At 40.6% G+C, this 23,011-nt stretch overlaps 1 protein-coding gene across 2 annotated transcripts; it reads left to right on the top strand.

The window, feature by feature from the left end:
• Nucleotides 1-8,095: 8,095 nt before the first annotated feature.
• On the top strand, nt 8,096-21,955 carry LOC148041927 (uncharacterized). 2 transcript variants are annotated; one of them, XR_015691765.1, is made up of 4 exons: nt 8,096-9,505; nt 20,826-20,910; nt 21,028-21,112; nt 21,247-21,955. XR_015691765.1 is itself a non-coding variant. In XM_087684155.1 (3 exons), exons 1-2 carry the CDS (start codon nt 9,021-9,023, stop codon nt 20,893-20,895), a joined length of 555 nt encoding a protein of 184 aa, XP_087540281.1. In that variant the 5' UTR covers nt 8,096-9,020; the 3' UTR covers nt 20,896-20,910; nt 21,028-21,952. The 2 variants fall into 2 exon arrangements, 1 of the variants encoding a protein (XP_087540281.1); XM_087684155.1 differs by having other exon boundaries at nt 21,028-21,952.
• The last annotated feature ends 1,056 nt before the right edge of the window (nt 21,956-23,011 follow it).

The raw sequence follows: 23,011 nt of genomic DNA, 5'->3' as shown, positions 1-23,011 counted from the left end.
CTTGGTCTCATTATGGCTAGTGGTTCTCATGACAATGCTATCTTCAATATTGACAAACTGGATGGGACCAATTATAGCTATTGAAAGACCGAGATATGGCAGGTTTTAGTGTAGAAATTGCAGGTTCGATCACTCAAAAATGGGGGTGCCAAACCCAAAAATATTATAGCCGAGGATTGGGATGAACTAGATGAGCTATGCAAGTCCTGCATATGAGCTTCGAACTGATATTAAGAATTTTTATGACAAGCAGAGTCCTACATCTCAAATGTATTGGCTGAAACAGTTGATAGACCTTTGCACGAAGGCAGACACTTCTATGACTGCACACTTGAATGAGTTCCACTCCATCATCAGCCATTTAGCTTTGTAGGAGATTGAGTTCAAGGATACTTTGCATCCTTTATTTAAACTTGATACTCAACCACTTGAGTCATGGGACACTTTTTGTACGACTCTCTATGCTAAGGATGGGCTAAAATTGTAGGATGTTGAGAGTGTCCTCTTGATAGAAGAGGTAAATAGAAAGAATGTAGATGCTTCCCATAGACCCCATGCATTGACTGTGAGAGGCCAACATAATGAAAATGGCTATGATAGAGACTCTAACAAGTCTTAGTCTAAGACACATGGACAATCTCACAATAAGTCCTATGGCTGTAAGTCCGATCTTACTTGTCATTATTGTGGGAAAGAAGATCATATTTGGTCACAATGCCATAAAATGTGCAAAGACAAACACAAGGAAAAGAGAAAGGGTAAAGTGCATGACAAGAATAATGATCATAACATTGTGCCCAGAAAGTCTAATGTGAAGATTGAGGAGATTAATATGGTGCAACCTAGTATATGTGATGATCTTATGTTGGCAACTTCTTCTTTGGATGCTTCACAATTGACTAATGCTTTACTAGGATATACTCATTGTTGGTTGGTAGATTCAAGGGCTTCCTTTCATGTGGTCCCTCATAGAGAGTGGTTTTATTCCCATCGCGATATGATTGGATCTGTCTATTTGGGTAATGACTTGGCATTGGAGATAATTAGTATTGGTGTGTCTAGCTACATTTTGGTTTAGGCAACATGTTCACTCTTCATGATGTACATCATGTATCAGCTCTCACGAAGAGTCTTATCTATGCTGGCACCTTGGATGATGCAAGTTATGTTATCTCTTTTGGTGATCCTAAAGGAAATTTTTTTGTGGAAATTTTGTTATTGTACATGGTGCTAAGTCTAGTACCCTCTATCAATTGACCATGTTTTGGCTGCAGTTCCACATGTATCTATTTGGCATCATCACCCTGGGCACGTCTTCGAAAGGAATGGAAATGCTTATCAATTTGCAATATCTTCCACCCTTATACTATAAGTGTTTTGAGTCTTGTGATCATTATTTATATGGTTGGCAGACATGTAGTAAACATAAGAAGTCTAGCATGAAGCACATGGGTAAGCCTTTAGCTTTTGTTCATTCGGATGCATGTTGTCCCATGCCCTATCAATCGCTGGGTGGTGCAAAGTACTTTGTCACATTCATTGATAATTACTCACATAAGGTCTAGGCTTAACCTATTAAGTAGAAATCAAATGTCTCGTCTACCTTTCAAAGTTGGCTTGCACTTGTTAAGAACCAGTCTAGGTATAGGTGGAAATACCTAAGGTCTGATAATGAAGGTGAGTATGTATTAAAAGCTTTTAAGCAATTTTACGATGAGGGGGGCATTAAGCGTCAGTTGACCACCCCCTATATCCCTCTCCAAAATGGTATTGTCGAATGCATGAACAGGATGATTCAAAAGAGATTCCGTAGTATGCTTAGCCAAGCAAGTTCTTTTGGATTGAGGCCATTACTACTACCGTACACTTGATCAATTGGTCCCCTTGCATTGCTATTGATTGTGAGTTGCAAAGGAGGTCTAGACTGGGAAAACTCCATCATATGCTCATTTGTGCATCTTTGGTTGTGAGGCATTCTGCCATGCTCCTAAAGACAAGTACAATAAGATAGATCCTAAGTTTGTGAAATGCATCTTTATTGGTTATGGAGATGCATGTGAGATGGTCTATCACCTATGGGATTTGCAAGCTCGCAAGGTTATCCGCAACCATGATGTCGTTTTCTATGAGGAAAAGATGCATAAGTGGCCTAAGCATGTAGTTGAGGTACATAGGGTGATTTTTCAAGAGGAACCTCCTACTCCCATACAACCAGCTAGACAACCTATAGTAGTTGATGCTCCAGTGGCCCAGGCCCTACCTATTAGCAGGATTTTGCAAGAGTTTGACTATGTGATTCGAAATAAGCCGCCAAAATTGCAAGGAATTATTGAATGTTTAGTAGATATTTTCCTATCAATTGGAAGCGCCTCTACCAAACTAACCCCAATGGCCAAGCATAGGGTCATCATTTTGACCAAATGAGAAAAAACTTCATCAAAGTCAATATCATGTTCCTACTTGAAACCCTTCAGTGCCAAATTGCCTTTATAAGTGGGCTTGGGGTGTCCAGGGATACTTTTCAACTTATATACCCACTTCCATGGTAGTGCCTTCTTGCCACTAGGAAAAGGAACCAAATCCCATGTATGGTTAGTCTGTAAGGAGTCAAACTTTGACAGCATAGCCCTATCCCATGAGTGACTATCATCTCTGTGCATGGCCTCGTAATAAGAGAGAGGTTTGCATGCATCTATCACTATAACATAATCCATGGAGGACATAAAGCACTCAAACATTGATGCCTAGCTCTAGTAGAGTATCTCAAAGCAAAGAAAGAGCATAACATGTAGCTTTGTGTCCTATATGTAATGACCAATGCTATTTAAGGTGATTTATTTCAAGAAAGCTTGGAAATTAATTAGGGCAAATGGAGAGGAAGAAAATTAGACCTTATAGCATCTTAATACAAGTGAATAAGAGTGAGCTAAAGAGACTAATAGGGACACAAGATTAAGTTATAGGCTTGCAGAGCAAGTCTCATAATACTCCTCTTAAGAATAGATTATTTTAACACTAGGAACAAGCCTTCCTTGCAATCTTCATAGTCCCCAATAAGAAGGAACCGATTGCTACTACCCTGATCACTATCCTAAAGACTACTATCAAGAAGGCTACCCCAAAAATCAATACCTCTATAATGACTACCCTTTTGAAGAAGGTGGATACTACTACCTCGAAGATTTTCCCATTGACTATACCACTTGAAAGAAGATTACCTCTACACCAACTATCCCTATCTTGAAGAATGCCAACGTGAATGTGGTCAAGAAGAAGAAGAAAAGATAGAGTATTATGTGAAGGGAGAATGATGGAAAATGGGTGTAAGTTCAAAGGTAGAAAATATTATGATGGAGTTAGGATACAAGAAAGAAGATGAAGATAGCTGGACATCTCAAAGTAATGAGCCCTTGTACCCACAAGTTGCAACCTGGTTGAAAGAAGAACTAGTCTTAGAAGAAATAAAGTTTGAGAAGGGGGAGGAAGCTCAATCCTAATCTTGAAACACCTCCACATGTTGAGATTGGGGTGAGTCCAAGTTGCATCCTCCTTTGAGGCATTGGATGCCTTTGATGAAGATGATGAGGAGTTGGACTTAGATGATGAGAATGGAAGGGTGAAAGCACCTTGGGCAAGGTATCTTTTACATGGAGCCAACACTTCAACATTAGAAAAGGAGTTAGGAAAAGAAGAAGGGAAAAATAAAGAGTTAGAGGAAACATAAGATGAAAAGGGAGAGAATGAGTTGTCTAGGCTTGGAAAACCTCTACCCCAATGACCCGAAGAAGCAGAGAAGGGCAAGGATGAGCTCAACCTAGATCTTGAAACACCTCACCCCAACAATCAATCAATCCCATGAAGTTCAATGATGATAGGTTAGAAAGAGAGTTGAAGAAGATAATCATGAAAATACAGGAAGAGATAAAAGAAGATGATATGAAAGAAGAAGAAGAAGACTTGCCAGATAGAACCATAGAGAATATCAAGGAAAATATGAGACAAGAAAAGAGAATAAAAGAAATAGAAGAACAAGTAGAGTTACCTAGGGAGAAGCTAGAAGAGAAAGAAAAGACAAAGCAAGATAGGAGGAAGCAAGTAGAAAAAAACCAAAAGAAGAAAGTTAGAAAGACGAATGAGCAAGTAGAAAGAGACGAAGGAGCCAAGGTAGAAGAAAAAGTGTGGAGAGATACAAAGCCAAAGGAAGAAGATAGGCTACAATAAGAAGAGTAAGAAAAGATAGACCTAGGCATCAATGCCAACCGCAAAAATATAGAAGATGAGTTAGACTTAGGTAAGAAAGAGAAGAAAGAAGGGGAACCAAAGATAGATCTAGAAAACAAAGACTGAAAAGAAGAAGGAAAGATAAGAAAGAAGAGAATAAGTATGAGAAGAAGAAGAAGGTGAAACCAAATGCCAAGAAACAAAGGCAGGCCGCTAGAGCCAAGTTGAGAGATGAGAATGAGGATGCCTCCAAAACTCCCCAATCTAAACTTGTGGGTAAGGATGAAGCAAACCCAACTTTCTATCCAAGGCCACATCCTATCCTAGAGAAATTGGATCAAAGTAGGAACTAAGTGTACTTTAGCAATGGAGTCATTGGCTATGCCTTTAAGCCTGAAGCGACAAATCCTTATGAGCTTGGATAGAATGAGTTAGAGAATGAAGCCTCAACAAAGGGAGAGCATGAGGGAGTGCTTGCAATATGGTCTGACCAAGGTAACTTAGTGCTATGGAAGGGAACCTTGCTAGTTAAGCCTTGGAGAACTCTCTAACTCACTCTTGACGGGACCTTTGGACCATGGAACTTGTTGGGACCATACTCAATGCTAGTAAAGATTGAGATCTCGGCATTCAGGTCATACGTAGTGTAAGGAGTTGCCATCTTGATCCTATAGATCCATGATATGCCAAGCACTCCAAACATGGGCGTCACCCCAAGAATTTCAATGATACCTCTACTTTTACAACCCCAAATCCGGGCTAAGTGTGGTCACTTAGTCCATACTCCCCTAATTACTTAAACTCTAGATGAGGCTAAGAAGAGCCAAAAGAGGTGCCATGCACCAAGACCGCACATTTTGTGCGAAAAGGCAAGCTGCTAAACCAACTAGTTTGTTTAAGTTCAAGGTAAGCATGAAAGATTTGGCAAAGAGGCCAAGGAGAAAGACCCAAGTACTTGACTTGGAGATGAGGGCAAAGCATCTTGACAAAACGAACTAAGAGAACCAAGTCCCTAAGGCCTAAGGCAATGGTGAGATGAAAGGAAGGAACTACACATGGAGCAACCTAGTCGACTTTTGAGTGTATATGTATTGCATGTAATATTTTCTCTCTCCATACTAGTGTGTCTTTAGTTTCATTTTCCACATGCTCATGTACTTTTAGGTCCATTTTCCACTCCACATTCTTCGTTTGCTTGACATGTATTTTCTAATTTTCTAAGTTGATCCTAATGGTTCAAGAATTGGGGGGGGGGGGGGGTTGTTTTTATCAAAGTGAAAGCACATATCTATTTTTGCTATTAGATTCAATTGCAAATTGCTAAGACTAATTTGGGTGAATTAACTAGTGGTATAATTCAACACATGTAAACTAACAAGCACAAGCTTGCTTTACATTGTGGTATGCAAAATACCAAGCTTGTGAACAATAAAGAAGAAAAAAAACTCTCCTTTGATACCATAAACAAAAATGCATGCCGAAGTAGTCATCACAACTAAAAACTTGCACACCTATTTTTTAAAAAAACAATAAGGTATGCACATGTGAAATGACATATTTTCAATGGGACATATGAACAAGCCCCATGAATGAAGATGAGAAAAAAGAAAAACAACATCAACTTGCTTAAAGGAAGAAGGTGGTACCAAGTAGGCACAAAATATGTAACAACCTTTCTTTTCAAATCTTATTTATCTCTTCAATATCCCAATCTCAAGGTGCAAATGTGTCATGGATAGGAATATATTTTAAATGTTTTGGAGAATCCATAAGACTCCAATTGTAGCTTTCTTGCACCGTATAAGTATATTAACAAAAACTTGAGACTTGCATGATAGAGATACGATAGCTTAACATGTAAGAAGAACACGAGAACTAACTCATTATTTTGTTACTTCTCATTAAAGTCTTTCATTACAAGTAGAGCTAACCACAATCTTTGTGTAATGAAGAGGAATTATCCTATCTATTCAAAAGTATGTAAGCATATGTAAGCTTCATGTGATGAGGTCTTGCGAAGTCAAATGTGGAAAGGAGAAGCTTGGAACACTAAAGATACCTTTGAAATGCGATTACAATGGTCAATTTACTGCAATATTTCTCTAAGACAAACCAAGGCTTGCACTTGCTATCAATGGATGCACGATAACATTGGTAACCCACTCAGCATTGGCCCCTTACACATTTAAGCTTCATGTGATGAGGTTTGTGGAGTCAAATGTTGAAAGAAGAAGCCATGAGCACTAAAGATATTTGTGAAAATGTGGTCACAATGGTCAATTTTATGCAAACTTTTCCAAGATAAACCAAGGCTTACATTCTCAACTTGCTATCAATGGATGCATGACACCCTTTGTAGGCAATTGAACATTGGCCCCTTATAGATCTAAGCTTCATGTGATGAGGTTTTGCAAAGGTCAAGAGGACCGACTCAACATTGGCCCCTTATGATATGTCTACATTGGTGACAAGCTAAGATGACTCCTTTATTGTAACATAGGCCCTTCCTTGAAAATATGGATCATCATTGCCTCTTAGAATGGAACCAAGTGACCTTGGATACTTCCTCACTCTATCATTTAAGATACCACATCTTGGTATAAGTGTTTTAGTTGTTTTCCATCTCCTTATTCATGTAATGCTTTTCCTCATTCACATGTTACCTTTTAGTTACATAGTTTGGAAGTACTTATTTTTCACATATTATTTTACCCACTTAGAGGTGTTTCACTTGGTGAAGTTCAAAAGGGACATGAAAAGGGCAACAAAGTCTCATTGTACGTGTAACATGAAGCTTTGAGTCACTTTCCCACATAATTGATGATTAGTGAGCCAACCAGTGTAATCGTTGATGTATATGTTGGAGAAGGGAGCTAAAAAAAGGTTCATAACCTCTTAAAAAGTTTTTTGCCTCATGAACTTCATATGGAAACCTTTCTTCTATGCTAGTGCAAAGATAGGTTTTGGTGGGTTATACACCTGGCATATGTCCCCTCTATGTCTCTTGATTTTGAGCATGTTGCTTTGTGTGTGTGTGTGTGTGTGTGTGTGTGTGAATGAATAGATGAGCCATGGTGTTTGCAACTATGTTTTTTCACTTAAGACATGTATGTGTATGTGTGTCTGTGTGTGTGAATGCTAGAGCCATGGCGTTATAATGTTCAAGTTATTACCCTACCGAACTTGTAGAGGCGACCTAGGAGTGCATTACCCAGTATAATTGATTCAAACCTCAAACCTATTTTGACAGGCTTCTTAACTCACAAGTAGTATCCAAATTGGTTAGCAACTCAATTAAATGTTGTTCCCATGTCCAAGGAACAATGTGCATATGTACTAAATTTCCACATGTCCAAATTATTACATATCATGAGGGTGAAATCCTACGAGGTAAAAAAAAGAAGAATAAATGCTTTCAAAATTTTTATGATGGTAAGTTGGTTTGCAAGTACTTTGGACCATGCCTGTGTTCACGATTTGTTGTGGTTATGAGTTGGAAACTGGTTGTGAACCCAAAGTCCATGGAAACCTAACAATTGGATCGCTGACTCCTCACCGAGTTGCGAATCACATCGCGGTGGGAGCAAGCCTCTTGACCTAGATTTTATAAATCTCCAAACATGTACACATTTCCTCTCTCTTTTCTTGACCTAGATTGTATAAAATCTCCCTACACGCACACCCCCTCTGAGTTATCGAGGGCATCCGATGCCGGTTTTTTCGAACATCTCTATGTAGACATTTAATTAAGGTATTGCATTAAAAGGTACGCTTTAATATTAATCTTAACTAATGTGTAATTTAAAAAAACAAAGTAAATGCGGGTGAAGGTTCCTTTAGATCGGGCAAATGTCTTTGTCATCTGTCACTTCTCTACCTTTGTCTGCCAGGCAAGCTCCCTACGTCATCATCAGGAGGTCTCCTGCATCCTCCATGCCCCCCACTCCCCTCGGGTCGTGCTTCTCGTTACCAGCAGACGTAGACGATCCTTGCCCGCCTTCGACGCCATAGCCCCCGCCTCTCGCCATCGCCGAGCTACCGCGCGGCATTGCTTGCCCTGCAAGTGCGAGTGCGGTAAATAAGAAAATACTCCATATATCTGCCATTTTGTGTGCGGGAAAGAAAGACTTCGTATCTGCCGCATCATCCTTTTCTGTGCTCAAAAGCTCCGGGCTTCCCTCCCCGTGCCTGCTTTCAACGTAGCTTCTTCTTCCGTCCCTGCGGAGAGGAGCCTGCTGCCATAACCTGATCTCTACTCCACAAGAGGAAGATTTAAGATCCTAAACGAGAAGATTTCCGCCCTTCTGCCTTCAACGTAGCTCTCCTGTCTCTGCGGAGAGGAGCCTACAGCCATAGCCTGACATGTACACCACAAGAGGAAGATTTACGTCTTCCAAAGAGAAGATTTCCCCGCGCCTGCTTTCACCGTAGCTCTGAAGGTTCTAATTCCTACATGAGAAGCTTTTGATTCCTTTGCAGTCATTTCACAGATGTTTGAGCATGTACTCTCTCTGGAATCCTCTCGAGAAAGCAAGCTGTTGGAAGTCCGTCAGATGTGCAGGATAGGGCCAGGATCTGCCAGAGGAGGCAATTTCTCACACAGATTAGACTCTGGATGCATCTCTGTACGTTTTGCAGGCACAGTCCGATGCTCTGCACCCTCATGACGTGATTCAAAACACAGGAAGGTCGCTTAGCCAGTTGTCAGTTAGATACTCACGATAATTTCGACCTCATCTCATACTTCTTAAAGGTTGCCATCAGGACTTGCCAAAGTGGATGCTCTACAAGAGGATGGCATGGTGGCATCTCAGCGTCCTGCATCTTATTCTTGCACAGGAGATGAATGCACAGTCATCCTTGCACGTGCTTCAGAGAACCTAAACTCAAACAGTAATGGAGAAAGCCTTTATTCTGTTCCTGGAAGCATCCTGGATGCACAGAATGGCTCTGAGAAAACTTTGGATAGAGATGGTGCCACAGCCCCTTTGCCAAGTACTGAAGGTTTTCCCACGGGGAAATTTGCAGACAACGATAGAATGTTTGAAGACAATGTCGCAGCCTCAGTAGAAACAAGCCTGTCTATGTCAGAGCAGTACAATAAATCTGGAATTCTTGATTTTCTTAAAAATGTGCAGGATCCTAGCATGGCTCCAGAGGAAACTTTAACAATAGGTGAGCTTCGAGGTGCAACTCATAGTGTAGCATCTGAAACCAAGCGGAGAGTTCAATGGAATGATAGTCATGGGAAGGATCTTGTCCATGTTATGGAGTTTGAGCCAAGGTATCTTTTGAACCAAAAATAAATATTAGCTCCATTTGCTTTCATTGTTTGAATTGTGCTTTCCAAGTGCTTATGTTTCCTTTCAAGGAGTTGAATCTATAGCCAGTTGGGCTGCTCCAAGCTTGCTGAAGTTTGAAGTGCATCAAACTCGGTCTTAGAATGTCATGATGTTGATGGTTTGGTTTTGTAACTCTTAAATATGTGATGCAGTAGTTGTATCTTGCATGGAGCTCTAGTGAATTTTAAGCCCAATTTCTTGATTTTCTATGGGAAAGCGGCTGATTTCTAAAAAAGCATAGGGCATTTGCTTATTGCTATGGTATGCGACTTAATGAGCAAGGCGCCTTCAAGCCATTTGATTTGATGCATTTGTATCAAGGCCTTTGACAGGGCATTTGATTCTACTCTAACCAAGGCATCGAATCAAAGCATAGAGCATTCGACTCTACACAAAGGCATTGGATTGATAGCATTGATTCTCAAGCATTGAATCTCCCCAAATTGGTGTGACGATCAAGGTGCAAGGTGTAGCATGGGCATGGCTGTTGATTCCAAGTATGACACAATAGCTCATCTTTGTTTGAAAGAAAGCATAAAAGCACTTAAAGCTGCTTCATTCATGGGCTTGATTCAACAAAGAAAGCCTTTGATCAATTTTAAACATCAAAGAAAGCATGGACTAGTAGCTTGGATGTGTGTGACAGGAATGCTAAGAGGTAGCTAAAACAGTTTTAGTATCATATATAATTGGAATGGGCAGGCTTAACTAATTTAAGCATCAATTTAATATTGCATCCCATAAAGGTATGAATCATGATAGAATATTGTCAAGCTTAGGAATGAAGGTAGCTCTCCAATGGGGTAGGCCATTCGAGTACACTCTTAATCTTGGTGCAGTTTGTGTGCGCCAAACTTATAAAAAGAACATGTCTAGGAGTAGTTGCATAGAATCTCATGAAATGTTTTGGAACATGTTTTGTAAGTAAAACATGCTTTTATCTACAATCCAGTCCCCCTTGTTAAGCTAAAAAAAGATGCATATCACATTAAATTTTCATTGGTTCTTTGAATCAGCCTCAAAAACTTCCTTATTACTAAAATTTCTATGTCTCACAAGCCAAAACCCTAATTTTAGGACGGTCCATATTTACAAATAAGAGGTTGCTAGTCACTCATGCCTTTTTGCAAGTGTTATGGTGAGACCGACTTGAAACTGGAATTCAAGGCAAATGACAAGCTTTTTGCTAGCGTAGAAAGCTCGTCACTTGCCCCAAATTCCAGTTTTAAGTTGGTCTCACCATAATAGCAAGTCCCAACCATCAGCCCATGCCATCCAGTGGCTATCTAGTCTTTGCGACTGCTACCATGTCATCATAGCCCAAGGCGTCTTGTTTAGAGCTGCATTTGCATCCTACTACAGATGTCAGCTGTTGCATTGTCTCTTTCACTTGTTCAACTTGTGTTTACACCTCTTGCTGCTAGTTGACAAGTTTCTTGTGAGAAATGGCACCAACTATGGAGGAGAGAGAAATGAAAGTGACAATGTAAACTAAAGCAAGAGAGTAAGAGTGTACTTGCTAATTGAAAGATAGAGTGAAAGTACAACTCTAGTTTAGGTCATAGGTTGATCTAATCAACCTTCCACTAACTAACTAGAGTTGGGTTTATCTACTCTAGAGCCTAGTGTTTCTACTTTAAGTTTCTAGGACACGAGGTGTATATACCCTACATTGACACTTTAATAAGTTTCCACACCATATGAAATACATTGGGCACTGCCTAGAATTGACAAATTCTAACATCCCCCTACAATGCCAATGTGGTGAAGTATAAGGACGATCAATCACCAATAGGTAATAAGTTCAAGGACTTTCGAAAAGCCTCAAACTTTTGACATGGTAATGCTTTGATAAAAATGTCTACAACATTTTTCTTTGTGGATATATACATCAAGTTGATCTCTCTTGCATCGTATCTCTCTTTGACGTAATGGTAATGCACCTCAATGTGTTTCGTGCGAGTATGAAAAACAGGATTTCATGCCATTGCAACAGTACTTTGATTGTCAAAAACAATGGGCATAGGACTCTTTAATGGTATATGTAGATCAACCAACAATTTACGCAACCATACACATTTCATTGTTTGCTGTGAAGGCTGCCATGTACTCAGCCTCACAAGATGAGGTGGCCACTATAGGCTGTTTCTTACTTAGCCATGAAATGCATGAAGAAATTGTCCACTAGTAGATTGTTTAGTGTCTAAATGACCAGTCCAATTCGAATCACTGTAAGCTTGTAGATGCAAGCCTCCCCCTTGGGAAATAATAATGCATGTGATTGATGAAGAAGAAGGTTGAATACAATGAGGACTAATAAATCCCTACGTGCAGCCGAAGGTGTCAGTGAGGCCATTGGATCATGGTTGCCATGTGGCAACTTGCTTAACTTGCTTGACTATCTTGGAAATGATGTATAGATTGCATGTAGTTGTTCGACCTGAGAAATAAAAATGTGTAATTGTCCTAGAGAGTGCCAACTATACAATAGTAACATGCCAATGCTTGTTGAGGGGATGAATACATCTCTAATAAGGGGCATGGTCCAAATAGTCCAAATCCTTGAACTAGGAAGAACTTGTAGATGGTAACAATGAGAATAAGAGGGTGAGATGGCATAGGGATGTAAACCATCTCAAGAAGAAACAGGGTGTTGACAAGGTTTATGAAGAACCGCACGACGAGAAGGGACTATGAAGTTGAAGGAACAGGATCCCCCCCTTTGAAGAGCTATCACATACTCAATGGGTCACTCCAACGCTAGGATTACCATCCTCTGCTTACAATGTGCCGATTTACCCTTCTTGGGCCGGCTACCATACCCATTTGGAGTGAGTCCACATCCACTTATGAATCATTTGTGCACACATCCCACATGTATAATAGGCATTTTTGGGGTTGCTCCTCAAGTATTATCCTTTTTCCCACCCTACCCATCCTACTCATTTAGTACTAACATTCTAGTTGCTTCAGCCAAGAGCGTCTTTATGGATAACATTGGTTTCAATGGGTCTAATTTCATAACGTGGTCTAATCTTATGCAACAAGTGTTTAATCTAAACACAAAAGGCAAAGGCAAGTGGTCTTGTGCATACTATAAAGACACAATATCCATATGTTTCTAGAGTCTTAGGGTTTGTGGGACCTATAGTTGTTTAGAGCCTATGCTAGACCCTAACCATATCTATCAATGGAGAGCTCACAATGCTACAACAAATGTCTAGTTAATGCAAGGTTTACCTCGAGTTTTTTGCCCATAGTTGTAGTAGGTTCTCCTAGCATTGGATTGTTTGGAGTTATCTTCTTTGATTGCCATGCGGCATGAGATTGAACGTGACATGTCAATCTTGATTATGAGTTGCAAGAGTTTCCATTAGAAAAGGGGATGATTTGAAAGTCAAGTTGGTTGAGTATAGGCGGTTTGAAACTAGCCTTCCTTTTGGGAAAAGGGTGGCAATGACTTGATTAAGCACCAATTACAGCAATCATAAAACTCACACAAATTAAAATACAAATGGTACCAAGTAATCTTGAAAATTGGACATTTGATTGGCCTAAAAAATGGTGTCTCTTGCAATATTTCTTTCTCTGATATCATGATTAGCAAAAGTTCACTAAGGTTACTCTAATCTACCTTGCTTTCCAATGCCTCTTGCTATCATGAATGACTAGCAAGCCTTCTTATTAGTTTGCCTCTTGATTCACCCAAGGATTGGCTTTCAATCGCCCCTTGGTTGGTCAAACTTAGCCCCAAATCAAATTGGAATGGGCTGACCTCTTGGAAGGTGGTTGGTGAGCCCTAATTTCTGTTGTAAATTAGGGTTTGCAGTAGTGAATCCTTGATTTCCACACCTCCAATGACTGAGATTTGCTGAGAGAACTTGAGAGATATGGTCGGAGAATGAGAGAAAATATTGAGGAGAGAGAAATATCAAAGTTCCTTTGCTTAAAACTGATCAATTCAGCTGCTTCCCTAATTAAAGGATGCCATTGATGTTGTCACTTGCTGCTTGGGGACCCAAAAATGGCAGTCACTTGCTTAAATAGCTGTTGCTTGCTGCTTGGCAGCCTCTATAGGTTGTCAGTTTGCTGCCAAACACCCTCCTAGACAGGTGGCCTACAATTGCAAGGTCCTCAAGTGGTTGTAATGGCTTCCAATTTGTTGGTTCAGCAGTAGGCTAGATCTCCTCTTGTTGTTTATGTCTAGAATGGCACTTCCTCTTCTCTAGCCTCCGATGCTCCTCTCACTTGCATAGGTAAGTTTTGCCACTTGGCAGCTTTCCATATGGACTTTTTGACCACTTAAATTAGTTTTCAGAATTAATAATTCTGAACATTAATTTAATCCTTTGTCCTTGCCTCCCCAAAAAAGAAGCCCATCCACAATTTAATCGGCTAGCCCATCTTAACTCCACTTGTTGGTCAAATAAATACTCTAGGGCCAACTGACACCAAGCATCCACTAGTACGTGACAAGTACGGCTTATTACTTTTTTCCTTTTAACACCCATTGACATTTCAAGGTCCTTGGCTCATCATTGTGAAATAACTAACTTGCACATCGCATGTGCAGCTCACATTCGCACATTTGATTAACAACTCAATCAAATATTAAGCAAACCATCAAAATTTCACATCCTCCTGACAAAGGTGTCCCTTGAAAATCCTTGCAATCATCCTTGATTGCATTGCCATGTACCAAAATCTAAATATTCTACATTGGAATTACCATAAGGTATCATAGTAAAACAAGACCAGCCGCTGTTGCTTAACCATGCTACTGCAAAATACTTGCTGAAAATTTCCAGCCAGCATACTCCAATTATAGTAGAGCAAAAGAGTCAAAAATGTTGCTAAAAATCCATAGGATGCATCCATTACTAATATATCTCAATTATTCTGGCCGAACAACCATAGTAAAGCATAGATTAAGCCTAAACCATGGCTGAACTATCAATGACATTGATAAAATACATTGTTGTTCATAGATCTAGCTGAATACCATTGAAAATTTATGATCATCCACTGCAAACTAGCAAATGATAATGAACCTTTGATTATTATCAATCAATGCAAATGTATAGTTTCAGAGCTGCAGATGAAAAAACATACCTTTTACATACTAATTGTAGTGACTAGTAGATTAAATAGTGGTCCCATGGTAGACATCTATCAACAAACAATCCCTTGGATGCATGTCGAGTACACCCTGTTAGCAGAGTATTTGTCAGCTCATGTGTGAGTCTGAGCTTGATCTGGGCTGGGCATTTTTATTAGGTATTTTAGGTATTTTTCTGGTATGGCATTTTATGTCATTGGGACATTTTATGCACCAGTCGGCCAGCATTAATGCTGTCCGACTAGCATTATTGCTCCCCACTTTTTCAGCCTATTTATACTCAGTGGCTCCTCCTCAGTCAGTCACTTCATCTTCACCATCTGCAGACTCTGTGGAGAGAGGAGCCAGTGCCAGTGCCCACGCAGCCAGTGACTCACTGTTGTATGCGACTGTCTCGTGTTCAGATATATGGATTCCATTTCCCGTGCATACATCAGAGTTCTCATCTGTATCGTATTCTTTTCTTTTCTCTGTTTGTCTTGTGTTTCAGCAGTTTATTTCAGCACATGTTTATGCTTCCACCGTTGCTCCACTTCTGACATGGTATCAGTTTTCAGGATTTGTGTTTCTACTGTGTTTTCTTGCTGATTTCAGGACTGTTTTGTACCCCTGCTGATCAGACGACTGCTGTCACAGCCAGGCGACCTGTTTTGGGGCTGTTTTCAGCCTGCGTTTTTTGCAGTTTTGCCATAGCCTGCTGTCTCCGCACCCTTTGCTGCCTACGCACCCTTTGCTGCCTACGTTTTTCATCTGCAGCTGCTGGCGACAGTTTTCTACCTGTTTTTCTCCAATTTACAGCCTGCATTTTGCTGATTCAGCATCTCTCGTGGCTGGGTGACTGTTACTTCAGGCCGTTTTCTCTGTTTTTGGCAGTTTTTGACTGATTTTTTGACTTTCTGCAGCAGATTTTGTCTTCTATTGATCAGATTTTGGGTTCTATTGCATGTGAACTCTCATTTTCTATAGTCTGTGCTTGTGTTTTGGCTGTGTTTCCTCTCTAAATTCCATCTCTTCTCTACTTCTCTTCTTATCCTCTCCATATGGCTCCTCCGTGCACTTCCACTGATGATAAGTTACATGGACCTGATTATCTCACATGGAGTGCTGTCATGAAAGCTTGGTTTGTGCAGAAGCGGCTATGGTACATCGTCTGTGGAGCTATTGCTCGACCTCTCCGTCCTTTTCCTCTTCTTGAAGACTTTGATGAGGACAACCATGAGGAAGTGGTGCTCACTTGGGACTCGGACGATGCCCGTGCTTACTCAGCGTTGCTTCGCTGTATTTCTAAAGCGGTCTTACCGGCGGTTACCTCCTGTAGGACGTCTCCTGAAGTATGGCAGAAGTTGCAGCAGATGTACGAGGCACCTTCCACTATGCGGGCCGTCACACTTTATGGCCAGCTCCAACAGATGAAGTTTGAGCCGAAAGATACTATTCAGTCTTTTCTTCTTCGTGTTACGCAGGTACAAGACCAGCTTCGGCACATGCAATCTGCTCTTCCCGAGGCGCATCTCGTCGGGACGGTCCTCTACAAGCTCCCCCCGGAGTTTGATGGAGTGGCCAATGCTTTGCGGGCGCAGACATCATCGACTCCTGTCAGTTTTACACATATGACCTCGATGCTTCTTGAGCATGAGGCATCCTTGAGATTACAGGGGCGGCTTCCGGCACATTATGGAGGTGAGGCTTATGTAGCTTCAGAGAGGGGTGACGGGAAGAAGAAGTTGAAGGCCCAGTGTTACCACTGTGGCAAGAAGGGACATTTGCGGAAGGACTGCAAGAGGTTAGCGGCTTCCAGGAAGAAGGAGCAGAAGAAGAAGCGGGATGTTGACTCTACCGATGAGTCCTCTCCTTCATCAGACTCCGACTCCGATCCTCCGACCAAGGTGAAGTCCAAGGCGCGGAAGGGATCCTCTTCTTCGGATTGCGGGAAGGGCTTGGTGGCCCCTTCCTCGGCTGCTTTCTAGTGGTGGTGATGAGGTCATCCCTCACGACTCTCTTGTGCCAGAGAGGGAGTGTGAGCGGGTGTTCAGATGGGGCAGCCGCGCCTCATCTATATTTTTATACAGGTGCACAGGTTCCAGAGAGGGACGTCCCTGACGCATCGACTTCAGTCTGGCGGAATCAAATCCTGGAGCTGGGATTGACATCCAGGTTCATGATGAGCTGGTTATCTGACAGAGAGCGGGAGGCTTTCGTCTGGCGCTCACATGAGGGGACACTTTGGTGGTCTGGCCAAAGCCGGGGAATCCATGGTCACATATGTTCAGCGGCATTTTTGACAGGATGGTCTTGTATGCTACTGCAAGATATTGGTGATGGACATAGAGACATGCTATGATCTTCTCTATTTTCAGGTGTTTGGTACGATTGACATCGACATCAGGTTCTCTCCGAGGCACCTTGGTGGTGGCTTGATTACCCACTGCTTGGGTATCCATGGTTCTACTTGGTGGTTCTATGTTGTATAGTTTCTAATCCCTTTTTATTGTACTCTTGTATTGTATCAGATCACCCATGATCTGAGAGAGGATGTTAGCAGAGTATTTGTCAGCTCATGTGTGAGTTTGAGCTTGATCTGGGCTGGGCATTTTTATTAGGTATTTTAGGTATTTTTCTGGTATGGCATTTTATGTCATTGGGACATTTTATGCACCAGTCGGCCAACATTAATGCTGTCTGACCAGCATTATTGCTCCCCACTTTTTCAGCCTATTTATACTCAGTGGCTCCTCCTCAGTCAGTCACTTCATCTTCACCATCTGCAGACTCTGTGGAGAGAGGAGCCAGTGCCAGTGCCCACGCAGCCAGTGACTCACTGTTGTATGCGACTGTCTCGTGTTCAGATATATGGATTCCATTTCCCGTGCATACATCAGAGTTCTCATCTGTATCGTGTTCTTTTCTTTTCTCTGTTTGTCTTGTGTTTCAGCAGTTTATTTCAGCACATGTTTATGCTTCCACCGCTGCTCCACTTCTGACACACCCGAGATCCACCGTTCACTAGAGCTGTCTATTAGTGAAAGAATGGAAGTGCTACCTCCTCCTTGAGCATCAAGCAGTGCTCTAGACCCTTGCATTGTCGAACTTGATTGACCTCTATCCAACGTTGGCTCCAACTAAAAAACATCGAGGTAAATTTGCAACAACTAAGAATGGTTTGCCAAGCCACTCTTTTCCATCCATTTAGTATCCATTGGTGAGTAAATTTGAAACTTTTCCAAGTGGTCTTTCTTTGTGTGTGTGCCAAAATCTGTTGGAGTACCAAGATTTTGTCCAGCTCCTTAATCCCTAGCTAAATTTCAGTAGATATATCCTCTAGCACATCACCATGAAAAGGCCTCAACAAGCTCACACGAAAGGCATTATGTATCCGTCAATGTGGAGGCAATTTCAACTTGTAAGCAACATCATTGATCTTCTCCAACACTTGGAGGGGCCCATAATAATGCACCTTCAACTTTGGATACGATCTCTCCCTCTCTTTGTCTCTCCATCTCCCTTTCATACACTTACACTCCTTTCTCCTCTCATCGTTGGTGATTAAGATACATCATTATAACAATTTGAGGTTTGTAGAATTGTCTCACATAGTTTGTCTCATTATATTCAAATATGCAAATTATCGTTAAGTACATAGCTTCCTTGGAATTCTATCATGTACAAGGGTTTAGGACTCTAAAGATGATTCTCTATGAAGCAGCCATCTTTGGATTGGACATAATTAATTGTTAGAAGTGAGTGCATATAACATTTCATACAAAGCTAAAAAGTCAGATCAAAAGACAGAATGCCAAAGTAAAGGCAAAAGGTAGTCAATAGGGGACATTAGGAGCTCTTTCCACTTTTCGGATTATTCAATGTTGTGACTTTTTAGGGGGCCACATTAGGAGCTCTTTCCATTTTTTGGTTGTTCAGGGTTCTGAAGTCCCATTGTTCTTTGGTCAGTCCAGACCGTTACACTGGGCTATTGGCTCCTTGTCTCACAAGGGCGAGTTCCCACTTGAGTGCCTTTCTCGACATGCTCATGCACCACTCAGGTTCTCCATTGTATCTCAGCATACTGTGTATACAGTTTAGTTTCTTGCTTATGGCCTTTAGGCTTGGTTCACATTTCTTATGTGAGATTGGTGAATATGGCCTTTAGGCTTGGTTTGCATTTCTTATGTGAGATTGGTGCATTGCTGCACATTTCTGATATGGTCTTAGAGCTATGCTGTTTATCTTTGACATGGTATCAGATCACCAAGTTTTTCTAGCTCGGTGGAGCGGTTGTATCCTACACTACCCAAAGGCTGCATTTCAGTTGCAGCCACCTACACCAACCCTAGGGCAAACTATTTCAAGAGGTAGCAGTAGTAGTTTTCACCGACAGCCCAGCAGAATAGAATACTTTATCCGAGGATGTGTGCGTTTCTTGGTTCATGCTGTCTGGTCGACCATTATGGTAGGAGGTCAAGGCTCTCCAACGCTGTGTTTTGCATTATGGGGCAGCTAGGGGACCAGCTGGTGACATGTTAGAGCAGTCTTGGCTCCTACCAAGTGGCCTACAATATTTTTCTGATTAAGTGTGGGCAAATTTACTTTTATTTCTAGTGGAGTACTTTGACAGGCTGAACACCCAACACCCGCAGTGCAGTCTTACCATTGACATCCTCTACTTCCATGATGTGCTGCACAGGACCTCTTATGGATGTACGCTATCCATGCTTCTGCTCCAGTTTTGGCCTTCTTTTGGGCCACATTTCTGGATCTGAGGGTTGTTAGAAGTTTGGCAATCTCTTACTACACTGACATTGTAGGCGACATTAGGAAGTATATAGCCTTTTAGGTTTATATTACCAGCTCTTACAGAATGAAAAAGACGAAGCTACATGGTGTCGCTGCACCCTCACCATCATCAAACAAGCCATGAGACTGCTTCCATGTCATCCATCATGTGGCAATTTCTCTACTGCTTCTTTTCATCAAATGATATCAGATTTAGCTGCATTTGTGTTAGTGTACATAACCTTCCACATCATCAAACAAGCTGCGAGATTGCTTCCATGTCATCCATCATGTGGCAATTTCTCTACTGCTTCTTTTCATCAAATGACAGCAGATTTAGCTGCATTTGTGTCAGTGAACATAACCTTCCACATCACTTTTTGTCAAGTGAAGCTGCATGAACTTTGTTTTGGCATCTGGTCTGCATTGTTTGAAAGTTTTTGGGATAGAGCTGCCTGACATCTTGCACTGACTGACCACTGACCACAGGAAATTTTCTTTCTAGGATGGGGGGTGGGTGTTGTGTCTTGTGTCTCTGTCTAGAGCCTTTCCTTGTGTTCTTCTAAGAAGTTAATGAAGTTTGATTAAGAGTGTAAGACTTTGCTGCGGACTGCACAGGCCCTGCCAAATTATTTTGATTCATAGTCTTGGAAGCAGCCCTACATATGCAGGTTAGATGGAACACTTTGGTTTGTAATGATTGGACTTAATTTCGATAAGCAGGTCAGATAGGACATTTGGGAGACAGTTGTGCTGCTGTGGAAAACTTGATTTTTTACTGCCCTGAGATACAAATCAGAACCATACTTGAGAGAACACAGAAATTGTCCAACCTTCTTGTTTAAAAATAATTATACCCTGAGATACAAACCAGAACCATACTTGAGAGAACGCAGAATTTGTCCAACCTTCTTGTTTAAAGCAATTATACCCTGAAATGATGAACATGAGGGATGCCGGACTGACTTCACAGGAGTGGCTGGTTTTTATCAGTGTCTTTTGAAATCAGAATTCTCTATTTTTCTTTGGTAGTTTAGAATGTGATACGCTCTGCACCTGTCAGGTTCAATGGTATAAATATGATTGCGCTAAGTTTGGTTTATCTGTTAGTCCTGATGCACCTCATTATCCTCTTCAGATCTTGTATGCTGTCTTGCACAAGCTAACTTATCATCCTGGTCTGACCATGTTGTGCAAGCTTCTGGAGTTCACTTTTTTTCCTATTGCACATGAAACTGATGGTTAGATGGTGTGAATCTGCTGCCATTTTTTGTTAACGTGCTGTGCTGCTTAGTATCTACTTAAATATGTCTGCTTCTGTTTGGGTGAGACCCTACATCGGCTTTTTGATGGAGACAATACTGTATAAACAGTGATACGGGTGGTTCTGAAGATGAGGAGGATGATACTGAGACACACACTTGTACGTGTACCATTCAATAATGAATGGCTTACAAGGTTGGATTACTCTTTCATTTTGGTTGGGTGGCTTGTAACATATTTTGGAATGCGTCTGCTGATGGAAATATCAGCATTGAACTTCACATATCTAACAGAAGAAACTTACTGTTGCAGGATACATCATGTCCTATGGATGATAGGCAACCAAGAGTTTAGCCTGTGTACGATAATATGATGAACAAAAGTCCCAAGGCTCATTGTAAGCTATGATTCCCTGCAGGCACAGACATGCTAATTACCAATTGGGAGCAGGACTATCTTTGCATGTGTGTAACAGATTGCGTATGTGGTTAATTTAACCCTTAGTTTAAAGCTTGAATTCTTGGTTTTCAGGCGCAGAGCAAGTCATATGTCAAGCAACAGTTTCTGTAGGGTTGGATGCTTGAAACTGGCTGGACAGTACTTGCCTTGAACATTTGATACACACCAGAGCTGTGTCATAAGGTACACTCGACTCTTGGTGATGTTTCAAGAATTTTTAGACTGTTTGCTTTTGCAGACAGGTCAAGTTTGGGTACAATAGACGTGATGTTCGTAATGATGAGATCTCTTGTTGCCACGAGATATCAATACCTTGGCGGCTCGTTTGCATAAACCCACTTGTAATCCATTATTGTGATGATTACAAAGATTTTTGTTTTTGTGCCTTTACCCAATTACTAGAAACCATGGGGTCTAATAATTGAAAAAAGGTAGATAACCATCTATCATTCCTATCCTTGAAAAGGAAATTACCAAATATTTTAATTTCCCAAGGAATCATTATACGACTTATATCAAAGGCTAAAGAAAGCAAATCAAAGGCTTAAGAAAGCAAACATGTATGGTCAACCATATTTTGCATGTACTACCAATCTAGCATGAGATGATGACACCACTATTTAAGCCTCTAAGGAATACCTTAAAAAGTGACCATGTCACCCACTTAGTTACATGGATGTACTTTCTCTAGCATTTACGTCTGTCTCCTTGGGATAAGGTATGTCACTCGATCTTTGAGCAAACACAAGCTACGACCTATGTTGTTGCATCTTAGACTTTTAAATTTCTCGATGAAATAAAAGAATATAATATCATGATAGTTCACCATAATCCACCTAGATTGGATGTGTTTTTTTGGCATGCTTCCATTGGTGAGATTTTTCAATTGTGTTTGGTAAGATGATCTTTTCCAAAATGAAATTTAATGAGATCCCCAAAAATCTTCTCCATGTTTCCATAAGGTTAATCTTTAGGCCCCAATCCCACCCCTTTGGACTCTTAGAATAGTCCTTGTTAGCTTGAAAAGTGTAGTTTATTGTTTGCACTTTTTAAAATCTAGTGTGGTCTATCTCAGTTTATGAATATACCTATTTGGTTACTATATAGCAAAACGAATGTATTGGGATATGCTTTTAGGGAGTTTTTTTTTTGGCGATTTTGATATTAAAAATTGACCTCAAAAGGTCTAAAAACATTAGAAATGACTATAAATATGATCTATTTTGGCTCTAGATAAAATATTGGTGACATTTTTTGAGCCCTAGATGGTTTGTATTAATGTAGACTATGTTTGAGCTTGAAAAGTGTACTTTTGACTTTGAAATGGAGCTCAATTTTTTGAAACCTTTAGAATGGTTAAAACATGACCTTACAATCCTAAGAATGATTGCAAATGAAATAAGTACAATAGTTGTGCCACTAAAGTATCCCAAAACCATGAAGTCTTGATTGCAACTATTATAAATTATTGACGTTTGCTACATGGGTTTAAGAGTCCAAAGACTATATGAACTTATGGAGTGCCAATTAGAAGGTTTTTCGAAAAATTTTGAAATTGAGCTCAAAATTTTTTGAAACCTTTAGAATGGTTACAAACATGACCTTGCAATCTTAAGAATGATTGCAAACATGACATATCACCATCCCATGGCCCAAAAAATTGGATTCCTAATACTTTATTTATAGCCATCCTAGGGCTCGAAAAACTACATGTCTAAAACTTCATCTAGAGTTGAAATAAGTCATGTTTACAATCATTTCTAAGGTTTTTGGGCTTTTTGAGCTTATTTTGGGATCAAAATTACCACATTTTTTTGACATAAACTAATAATGAGAT

Source organism: Lygodium microphyllum, chromosome 1 (assembly GCF_053477565.2).
Source record: "Lygodium microphyllum isolate KBCC chromosome 1, Lygodium_microphyllum_v1.1.10, whole genome shotgun sequence".
Classification (NCBI taxonomy): domain Eukaryota; kingdom Viridiplantae; phylum Streptophyta; class Polypodiopsida; order Schizaeales; family Lygodiaceae; genus Lygodium; species Lygodium microphyllum.
Note: the sequence above shows the minus strand (reverse complement) of the source record. Positions and strands in the feature narration are given on the sequence as shown.